Source organism: Schistocerca cancellata, chromosome 1 (genome assembly GCF_023864275.1).
Source record: "Schistocerca cancellata isolate TAMUIC-IGC-003103 chromosome 1, iqSchCanc2.1, whole genome shotgun sequence".
In the NCBI taxonomy this organism is placed as follows: domain Eukaryota; kingdom Metazoa; phylum Arthropoda; class Insecta; order Orthoptera; family Acrididae; genus Schistocerca; species Schistocerca cancellata.
Window position 1 is genome coordinate 231,521,872 of NC_064626.1, and position 12,156 is coordinate 231,534,027.

Consider the following 12,156-nt stretch of genomic DNA (forward strand, 5'->3'; position numbering starts at 1 on the left):
AATATATCAGTACTCCTTATGTTGTCTAGCACTTCAAACCCTCGCACATATAGTGTCACATCACAACCCAATCCTGTTCTTGTCTGCAAACATGACATTTCTCCCCTCTGCAACAATCCAATGTTGATGTGCGAGAGCCCAGGTCTTTTGATTGTGTCGGTTCCATTGGTCCACTGCATAACTTCTCATTGGTCTTACGGAATGAAGACCATCCTGATGAGATCTTCTATGCACTGTTTGAGATACAGATTCTTGTTGCCCAGGAGAAGTCATTTCCAGTGCTTCTGGCAGTTGACATTGGGTGCCTGTGAGCCGACAATTGGAGGACAGGATCCTGCATTTGTATTGTCATATCAGGATGACCACTGCAAGGTCTGTTCCTGACATTTCCCATCTCTCTGTAGTCCCTCCACACCTTAGACACACAACTTTGGGTGACATGTATCCAATCGGCAACATCTTTCTGTGTATGACCTGGTGAAAGTAAAGCTACTACCCTGACTCTATCAAAGTGTCATATGCCTCTACATGGCATGTTACTTGAGTGCTGAACACAAACTGAATGAAACTGTTGTTGATAAAGGACAGCTCCTGGTGTCCCGCTGTGGCAGCAGTATGTTTACATTACTGAGAAATAGCCATAAAGCATTTCAGTAGTAAACACCATGCAGAGCATGGGCTCTGAAAGGATAATACATGAAGTGTCTATGTCAATGAGACCTCTAGTATTGTAGACTACATTTTACAGTAGTATTCCAAACTGTTGTTGACCAGTGTAGTTAAAACATCTAAAATTCTGACATATTAAAATCATGAAATATTTATGAATGTTTGATGCAACTGAATAAATAAAAAAAAATCTATTCACCAAGTGGTAGCAGGAGAACGTACTCACATACAAAAAGGTTTAACTTTTACAAGCATTAAGATCCAGTGGCTCCTTCTTCTGGCAGAAGAGTTGAAGGGGAAAGGAAAGGACTGAAGATGTTTAGGAAAAGGGGTAAAGTTCAAAAAATTGCCCAGAATCCCAGTTCAGAGGAGACTTAACATCAGTAAGCAGCAACTCAAAAGTGGAATATTTATATAGACTTTCAAATTACAAATTATGTAATAAAAAAATACAAAGAAAAGATTTTACTTCCACTAACCAAAATCATCAACATGAGGGAATTTTCCCATATTGCCTACTGTGACATCCACCCCTAACAAAAATGACAAAACATCCCCTTATAACCATCATCCCATCTCAATCACACCAATCACGTGGAAAAATTACAGAATATTGTACACACAAACAGATGAACCAGCACTTCAGGCAAACTAATATACTTAATTCTTCACAATATAGTTTCAGACCTCATCTTTCCATTGTCAAAGTAGTTGAGATGATTGTCACAAAAATATATGATTCTCTTGAAAGTAAGGAAACAATCTGTTCTACTCTTCTGGATTTGAGTAAATAGGTTCTGTCTCCCATAGTATACTTATCAAAATACTCCAGTACTACAGAGTTGGAGAGAATGCTCTTTACCTTACTGAGTCATACTGAAATAACAGAGAGCAGATGATAACTATAAAATCTAAATATCGGACTCATTCACTATTATAAAAAGGCATTCTACAGAGCTCAGTAATGTCTCAATTCCTGTTCATTGTGTGTATAAACAATTTACCCTCATTCTTCAAACAATGCAAAATCTGGGATGGAATAATAACAACTTTTTAAAAAGGGTAGATTGCTACTCATCATATAGAGAAGATATTGAGTCACAGGCAGCCACAACATAAAGACTGCTATATGTGTGAGCTTTTGGCCAACAGGTCTTCTAAAGTAGAAAACATCCACACATTCATGCAAGCACAACTCACATATGCATGACCATTGGCCTCTACGCCCAGAGAAAGTAGTCATGTGTGCGTGTGAATTGTGCTTGCATGAATGTGTGAGAGAGCTTTGCTTACATGAATGTGTGTGTGTGTGTGTGTGTGTGTGTGTGTGTGTGTGTGTGTGTGTGTGTGTGTGTGTATTCTACTTTAGAAGGAGGCCTTTTAGCTGAAAGCTCATATGTAAGCAGTTGTTGTTGTGCCTGTCTATGACTTAATATCTCCTCTATATGATGAGTAGCAGTCTATGATTTTCATAATATTACCCTTATTATTTCCATGTGTATGCAGATGATACAACACTAATAACAAAAGTTGATGACCTAGGGCAGCAGCACCATAATGTAAATAAGGCAATATATACATCGAAGCACTAATTGGTTCCAGGCATATTATTTACAAATTAACAATAATAAAACTGAAGACACTGCTTTCAATGGAAGTGTCTCCAATGAAGATCACAAAATAATTAAACTGTTTCTATGTGTATCGGGAACTCAGCTGCGTGAGTCACACAAAAAAATTGGAAATGTTTCGGATTGACAGATACAGTTTTCTTTTTGTTTTACAAGATACCCCTATTCCTCGAGTAATCAACGGCTGCTTTGTAGACTTTGCTCTAACCTTGGTAAGTTTTGGGGGAAAGCAGTGTTCGAATAAGGTAAGCACTTTATTAGCAAAAATGTTATATTTTTCATTCATGCCATGAGCACTGTAAACATCAGTCCAGTGAATGTCTCTGAGGAGTGTCCTAAAATAATCAATTTTTGGCTTACTGATTACCCTCTTGAGCTCAGATTTAACAGATTTTATATCCTGTTCAGTATTAACATTTAACAGAAGGAACTGCATGTCATGGTCTGAGAGGCCATTGACTATTGGTTTTGTAATATAATTTTGTTCATTGGACTTTTCTATAAAGATATTATCAATGGTTGTTTGTGAGCAAGTGGCTATCCTAGTGGGGAACTTTACAGTGGGAATTAAGTTGAATGATAGTGTTACTAACTCAAATAAGTTTTTATTGGGAGAGTCTTTAAGGAAATGTACATTGAAATCACCAGCAACCACTATTTTTTTGTTTTTGGTTGTTAAATGGGCCAGTACAGCTTCAAGGTGGTTTACAAACAGATTAAAGTTACCTGCAGGTGCTCGATATACACTTAATATTATGAAGGACTTTTGGTGAAATTCTAATTCTGTTGCACATGCTTCCATATGCTGTTCTAGGCAAAATTTATGAATGTCTATGTTCTTAAATTTATGACAGTTCCTGGTGAATGTGGCAACTCCTCCTTTCTCCATTTCTGATCTACAAAAGTGAGATGCTAACCTAAACCCTGTAACACTTAAAAGTTCTATACCAGTGGTCACATGACGTTCAGAGAGGCAGATTATGTCAGCTGGGTTTGAAAACTCTAATTCATCTATGCAGATAGTTAATTCATTAATTTTATTTCTCAGTCCTCGAATATTTTGATGCAATGAAGATAGCTGACATTTCACATTGACTGAGTTAAAATTGGGTGGAGTTAAAATATCTGCTGACATTTGAAAATTCTTAACCAATGGCTGTTTATGCTGATGTAATAAGCTGGAATTATGTTTTTTGATTTCTTTCTCAAACTGAAGGTTTGTCTCAGTTCTAACCTCTCTTAAAATTTGCTTTCTTTCTGTCCTCCCTACCCTAAAAAAGGGTCTTTTCTGAACCCTATAACCACTGGTATTTTACCACTCATGACAGTGCCTCCCCCTTTAACTTTCCTGCTATTTCCCCAGCCAATTTACCCTTCCCCTTCCTGTTGAGGTGAAGGCCATGCCTAGTATAATCCCACTTACTGAATCAACATGAACCACACCAATGTGTGACCCTGCACCCGACATGAGCAGCCGTTCCAGCTCCAAATTAACTCTCTTGACAGAAGAGTTCAAATGAGGTCGGTCATGGCACCCAAGAACAGATACAAACTCAACACTCGTATGCCTCGATGCTGATGCAATCTTCTCCAGGTCACACTCTATACTGTACCCAGGATCTCTGTCAATACTGTTACCTGCCCCACCCACTATAACCACAGTGTCTTCCTTAGTGAAATCTTTGCAAAATGATCCTAAATCCTCTGTCACCTGCTCCAGACCAGCACTAGGTTTAAAAAAATTGGTGACCTGGTATTCTGAAGTTGGCCAACACCTCTTCCATGGGAACTACCTAACAACAACACTTTCTTTCTCTTTACTGATTTCCCTACATTCTTACTTTTCAATTTGCTGCTGAAAGTTTGTTGTGCCCTGTCTACACCTGCGGCTGCTTGAGGCTCACCAGCTTTGACGTAATGGAATGTAAAAACGTTCCACAATGCATTTCAAATGGCGATAATCACATACGTCGTCAACTGCACGGAACGGTAGATATGGAACAGGACGCCACTGTCCAGATTTCTCAGGGTGAAAGCTTTGACATGACGTTGGAAAGGGTTGTGGGATGTTGACGTTGCAGGGAAAAGGGGGGGGGGGGGGGGGGGAGAATTTTGTCGTCGTCTGCTAACATCGGAAGCTAACTTATTTTCGCAACGCTGACTTATGCTATAGTTGTGGGTTTTGTGCTTTTGCGTCTTCCTTCATAGGCTATAATTTATTATATTCCCTTGTTTTCGTGAGAATGACAAATGTTCTATGACCACTAGGGTATTTTTTCCGTTGAGAGTTCTTCCATAATATATGCCATTTGCCTGAAAGCGAAAAATGATGTACGTGTTGCAATAACTCAAAGAAGGTGTGTATAAATAAGAACTTGAACTGACGAAGCAATTTTCATTGAAAACCTTTTGTTGTGTGAAAAAGTCAGCTCTATTAAGGAGAAAAATACAGTTTTTGTGACTCTATTTGCTATGTACGAAAACAAAAACGAAAATAAACGGAATTGATAATGCAAACAGACTCTGTATTTCTTTAGAAATATTGTTTGATGTGTTTGTATTTATATATTTTCTCTAGCAAATAAATGTCGATGTTTTGAAATATTTTCACTTCTCGGCAATTTACTATACAAAATGGATCAAGGATATCCATTACGAAGTTTGCTTTGGCTGTTAATTAACTTTATAATTGTTAGTTTCTTAATTCTGATAAACATTAGACTTCGACTTCTTATATTATGGACGGCATCTCACAAGCTCATTTTAACCGTTCGGTACTGGGTTAATAAAACTGACGTTCAGTTTACTGTGAATCCTCCATGGTTTGACGATGATGTCGCCTGACGTTCCGTTCCGTTCCGTTGACGTCGACTTTGAATCGGCCTTTAATGGAGAAAGAAATGTATTGGCTCGTTTGCTTGAGTATCCATCAGCTGGGGTTTTTAGTATTTTTGAGATATCTTCCTAAAGTCTAACTGGTCACTGCTATTCTCGTTGCCCCTTTTTGTACAGTCCCTCGCTTGAATCTTCTTTAAGCGCGATAAGTGTCCTGTGCTCTCGAGCAGCATCCGCTATAGAACTTTATGAGTAGTACCCTCTTTATTTTCCTAAGATCAGTGAAATAATCGAAGACTGCAGTTTACATGCAGCTGAACAATGCTGGTTATTTCACTTCATATCTACTCACATTGTTTTATCCCACTGTTGCACGACGTAATTGAATCATGGTTTCCTCAGTATATGTAAATGAAAATTCATAACAAGCTAAAAGGAAAGAATGTTCTGAGTATGAACCTAGAGACACTGAAAACAAAGCTATATGATATACTTGTCAAACGCTGCTACTACACTGTTGAGGAGTACATGAAGGATGAACTGAACATTTGAGCAGGATAAATTTACATATAGTCTTGTGTGTAAATGTAGCTGTCCTTCACAAAAGGCAAGAATGAAAAATAAAAGTTTATATTAATGTTAAAATTCTTTGTACCAATTAGGCCTAAGTTGTGTTATCCATTTTTTTTTTACGAGTCTCCTGTACACTAATCGTATGATTAGAAATTGTATGTTATGAGACGAATAGAAAACACTATTCACTATTTTTCAATCATGAAGTCACTCTCAGAGTCTAATCGAGGATTTTGGTAGGAGTATGAGCTCATAGATATTTTGTATCATCTAGGCGTCTCCAAATCCGCAAGAGTAAACGAAGGGGTTTCTTTATCCATTTTAGTACCAATTACAATGGCGATAAAATTTTCGAGACTGTTTAGTCTGACAGCTATGTTGTAAAAAATCTCTTTCTTTCTCGAGATTAAGAAGAAACAGATGTAGTCTCCTGCCCCCGACAGGATTCGCTCTTGAGTCATAGGCCAATAAATTCTTATATTCTGGACCGAGAAAGCGTTACATTTATAAAAGGAAAAGGCGGGCTAAGAAAAGACGATTGTTACGACAGACGACAACGTCTTAATGCATGAACTAATTTAGTATAAAAGGAAAAGAAAAACATGTATGAACCAGAACTAAAGACTTACGAATTGTGTGTGTTTATTTTTCATTTCATGTGTGTGATTTATGTAAAACGATGTATTCTTAGTGAAATAATGAATGGTACTTAATATTTTTGAACCTCTCATATTTTAAGGATGTTTTCCAATACCAATCTAGTCATTATGAATTTCAAGTAAGCAGTGTTTTAATCCTGTGAGCATTGTTACGGTTCGCATTAGCTTTTGGAGATGAAAATTACTGCATGTGTATTACTTACGAATCTCCATATGGGTAACGACTACGCGAGCGCACATTGTAAAACTGAACTACAAATTTTATGGGATATTATTTAATAGCCACTTAATAACATACTATGGAAAGCAGATTTCATAGAAGACCTTTTTATTTGGTTGATTTTATCTGTAAACGCTGTGGATGATCTTAATATGTTTATTTTGAACGGCCAAGATTGTGATTAAACATAAGCGCCATGTAATATCGAATAGTTTCTTTTTGATACGGAGTCGACGACAACGAAAGAAACAAAAGACGCAAAGTTCAAGGACACGTTCTTGAAACCTAGATATAGGTAACCTCAGAATTTACATGTTTTCCATCATGTCTGAATATCTCAATTTTGTATGAACAACGCGCAAATTACCACTCCCGCCTCCGAGGAAGGATATGACGTTGGAATTAGAACAGTATGGCTGACAGTAAAGGACGTAAACATTCAAATACAAAGGAGAGATCGCATGAAGGTAAGTGCAGTTGTGTCCTTTTGTACTGTCACTGTAAGGAAGCTATTTGTGTGAAATGAGCAACGGTAAAAACTTTAAACTTGACTGTTGCCAATGACATATACATATTAGCAATATTGTATGTTATGTTATTTTGCACAATACGCACGAAGCGATTGATTCCTTAGACAAGTACGTCGACTGGTAACTGGTGCATATTTTATGGTAGTAGGTTTGCTGTGCACGTATTTTTGGGACAAAAGCGAGTTGACAAAATTTACGTGCTCTTGTTTATGTGTTGTCTAGTAGACGTAGGTTATGTTTCATGTTTTCTAAACTGATGTGCTAATACTGAACAATTTTTCGCCACAGTTGGTGGTGTGTATAACCTTAGCATATCTGTCACCATATGGGAAAAGTTTTGTGAACGTATGTTGCGTTGTGTACAGAAATGATGGGTAAATGTTTGGGTTAGAGACTGTTTTCTTTTATAGTGTTTTGGATCAAAACCGCGCTTCGTTTAGCATATTCCTGTCACGTTTGTGGACACGCTGTGGATACACACCTGTTCAGGCATTTATTGTTTATAACGGCAGCGACAGTGCGAGTCGTTAATATAATCTGAATATAGCACTGTGTGTAATGAATTAGTGTGCTTAAATTTCCACTGGAATCTACTGGTTAGTTGCTCTCATGCACCATTATATTGATGTAAACATTATGAAACTCACGCGGAGCTAATGTATACGTATGGGATGTATCACATATTTTAAACTTGCGTCGAGTTTTTGAAATGTGTTGGTGAATACAGGATACAAAGTCAGACATGTCTAGCCATTCTATATTCTTATTTTTTTGCCATTGGCTTTGTCGCAAATGAACAAACTATGTTCAAGAGGTTGCCGCTCTCTGAGAACTGTTATTCTGTTGTCATTTTTGATATTTCCTAGCTCAGTGACAGGCAGCTAATTGTAGTAATAGACAAATGAAATGCAGTTAAAACACTCACTACTTTTACAATATATCATCTGTGATCTATCTCATGGTTGTAGTTGCAATATTTTGAGATGATTGTTGAACTTTAAATGAGGCAAAACTATATGATTCTAGTATTGTTGAAGTACTTTCTATAGTGTAATTCATTGGCAGTAATCTGTTATGTGCTTGTCAACAAAACAAGAGAGAACTATTTGTTAGTTACGTCTTGATCATTTTTAATACTCTTGTTCTATTGAACTGAAAAAGTTTAAACAGGAGTTGTGTGATGATGTGTGTGTTTCAAGGAGAGGGTTCACCAAGTAAAGATCTTTTTTATCTGTTGTGACGACTTAGAAACATCAGTACTACTTTCTTGTAACCCTGATAGAACAGCAATCATATCTCTGGTGTCGTGGAACTTTTGTGCCATGTCTACATCTATACTCTGCAAACAATGTGAGATCCCTTTTGCCAGTTATTAGGCTTTCTTCCTGTTCCATTCATATATGGAGCACAGGAAGAATGATTGTTTGAATGCTTCTGAGCTAACAGTAATTTTTGTAATCTTATTCTCACAATCCCTGTGCGAGTGATACATTGAGGGTTGTATTATATCCCTAGATTAATCATTTAAATCAGGTTCTTAAAACTTTGTTAATAGATGTTCTCAGGATAGTTTACATCTGTCTTCAGCAGTCTGCCAGTTCACTATCTCTGTGACACTCTGCCATGGATTAAACAAACCTGTGGTCATTCATGCTGCCTTGTCTGTATACGTTAAATATCCCCTGTTAATCTTATCTGGTACGGGTCCCACACATTTGAGCATTATTATTCTAGGGTGGATCACACAAGTGATCTCTTTTGTAGACTGACTGCACTTCTCCATTATTCTGCCAATAAACCAAAGTCAGCCACCTGCTTTACCCCGTGTCATAGTGATTTGGATAATCTTTCAGTGTGCATAATAATGCAAAATGTAAACTTACATTTTTTTTGCATAAGTTACCTGCTGGCATCACATTCTAGTGACATGTGAATGAATAAATCTGTGAGAGCACCACAAATACTGATACTGTGAAGTATGTTGAACAACAAAAATACCACAAAATAAGTGTGTGTGTGATTTTTTTTTTTTTTTTTTTTTTTTTTTTTTTTTTTTTTTTTTTTACGTTAAGGTTTTCAAGGGATATAAAACTGTTTCTATTTTCTACAGTTGGATTCTCTTCTCTCAGTAAAAGTGATGAATTAGAAAACATGAAAAGTAATTATTGTATGCAAAATATGGTAGTGAGGCTACATTCTTAAATATGTTAGTGTTTATTTTTGGGATGGAAAACTTCATTGTTGGCAGTATGGGATAATTACTATTTCTCCTATGAAATACCTGCAACAGTTAGAATTTTTGTGCCACATAACTACAATCTTTTCATATTGCTGAAGCACCTGAATGCTTTTCCATGTTTTGTCTTGTAGCTACCCCAGTTATCACTTCATCCAGATTCCTTACTTTATTTAACACTTTGGAGTGCCATGCGTGTAGTATAGTGTAGTCTTCAGTTTAGCCTAAATTACAGACACAATGTTGTAGTCAGATCTGCAGTATCAGTTATGTTCAGAATGTGGCAGTCCTCACTAAGACTGTTTGGTAATATTACTAGAAGGGAATTCTTTTCAACATTGAAGATAATATAATATTATGGGCCAGGCACTCAAAATATTAATTGAGGCAGAATTTACATAGTGATATCTATGAGTGCAGCATAGGCTTTCATTTTGTCTAGCTACTACTTATTTTTAGTGCTTTCTCATCAACATATCTGTACATAATGTTGGCGCTCCATCTCATAGAGGGCCATTACCATGTCTGTTGTGGGGATAATAATGTGGTATTTTCCTATTGTTTTTCACATAGGTCTTCACAGGTATTGAACTGTAGTCCATTTGAGAATTTTGCCATTTTGTCTGTGGATACACCATACCATTAAACTGGTGTGTGCATAAGAAGGCGGCCATGTTATGCATGTGGTGCAAAGACGGAGTGACAGAGAATGTCTTGTGGCATTTTGTGTCATAAGCTTCAGCCATTACTTGTCCTCGTAACTGACAGTGCTGGGGTGAGCGCTACACCAGACCACTGCTTCTCTTCTCCCTGGTAGAATGTGTATGCTGAGAAAACTAAACTCTTCTATGTATCACTTGTGTGTGCTTCATGCCACCCATATTGAACAATGTAGTGGCTAAATAACCTCACCATGCCTTAACTAACATGAAAATCAAGAGTAAATGTTCCAAGTGCACCAGAAACAGATACTACCGCCAGATGTGGCAGAATCGTTTGCGAGTGCCCATTGTACAATCACCGCTGTTTGCCACTATTAACACAGTAGAGTTTTTGGGAGGTTGGGCTATAGGTAGTTAGACTTATAGGAGCACCATCAAGAACAAGTTCTCTCTGTTCAAATGTTTCACTTTATGGGGCCAGGGCAAGTTCGTCTGCATAAATAAAACTTGTTTTAAGGAAGTGGCTGGTCACTTGTATACATATGAAACAGCAACAGAGCCAGCACAAATCGATTGCTTGAGGCAGACCATTTTTTTCTAAATTCTCCAGTTGAATTGTTGCCCTTTAAAATCAAGAAGAAACCTACCATTCTGCAATAGCGTTGACATCTACGTGCTAAGTTTTGGATCCTTATTGGGAACAAATGCCTTTTGTAAGATAATAGAATGGTTACAGTATCAAATGCAGTACTAAGGTCAATGAAGCTTACGCCTGTGATGGATCTGTGTTCGAAACAATGTTAAGTATGTTGAGCTAGGTGGAGGATCTGTGTACCAGAACTCTTGCCTGTTTCAAAGACAGCTTATTGTGGGTTGAACTATTGATCAACAGCCTGAGTGAGTCAGTCAGTTGAGTAGTATATTTTCAAATAACTTCTACTGTGTTCTGAGCTTTAAAAAGGCCATTACACTATGGCTATTTCTGTCATGGTTTTGGAATATTGGGCCTCATTAAAAAGCTGTATCAACCATTCCTTTGTGGCCATACGGAAGATCATTGTTCTGCTGTGACAGCACTGAAACCAGCACCTTTCCCTGCTTCGCATTGGATTATTGCATTTCCTGTTCAGTGACATTAAAATATTGCTGGTGTTTCTTTGTAGAGCAATGGTGGACTTGTATTGTGGGTAACAGGCTAGAAATGAAAACAAAAAAAGTTATTTAATGGAAAATAAACACACTTATAAAGTGTTCTTGCATTTGTACAAAGTAGGACTAAGTAAGTATTACATTATTGAAACCTAACATTTTCGTTTTGGAAATTAGATGGTAAACTAATGAAAGAGATTGCTGATTTGTTATTGGGAAGTAGTACTGCATTTCAGTGTGTTGATGTTTCCAACTAAAGTTAAATGAAAGACAGTGACACTTCAATCTGAGAATATTCTTGCAGTTTTTATTCTGCAAAAGGATGTCGATGATCATGACATTTTGCTTTGTGATGTGATGAAAAAGCTTATACTAAGAGACTTTCATTCTTCATTTTTTTCCCAGTAAGTTGCCTTTCTTGGTATTCATTGCGCAAACCAAAGAACAAAACAAATAAATTCAGAAAGGACGTACGCAGCTAAAGTCGTAAGGCGCAACTACTCTCCTGATAGCCAAAAATTTTGAACTCATTCAAGACATTATACAGCATTCCTCAGCATTTTACCCATTCTCAGTTGATGCGTATGTATGTATGTTTGATCTCGGGCCCAAGTTCATTGTTGCCTTCAAATTTCAAAAGACCAATATTAACACGCCCATAATTTTATCACCTCACAAAGAATTTTGTCTGCTGTTGTATGTATGTTGTTTAAATTAAGAAACATAAGTTTAATTTTTAAGGAAAAAAGGAAACAACAAATCCTCTTTATTTGTACTATGTCCATTGTTTCATACCACATACGTAGATAAATATAGTAGAAACATGAAAAAAAATCATTTTCACAGCATCGAGCAGATCATACAAATGCTGGATTTTTACATTTGCTACTGTATCAATACAATATGAACCCAAGCAAGATGTGGGATTTGGCCCGAGAAGTATCCAAAGACTGTTAAGCTGCCAGTCGTACTGGAACTAACACACACAGCTT

The 12,156-nt window shown here is 37.1% G+C and overlaps 1 protein-coding gene across 1 annotated transcript in view; it reads left to right on the plus strand.

Annotated features, from left to right (window-relative positions):
* Nucleotides 1-6,826: 6,826 nt before the first annotated feature.
* LOC126169737 (atlastin) overlaps nt 6,827-12,156 on the plus strand; it is a 157,061-nt gene continuing 151,731 nt past the window's right edge. Inside the window, exon 1 of the mRNA XM_049920669.1 lies at nt 6,827-7,054. Coding sequence (XP_049776626.1) covers nt 7,000-7,054 — 55 coding nt within the window. The 5' untranslated portion in view covers nt 6,827-6,999. The remainder of the gene's footprint in view (nt 7,055-12,156) is intronic.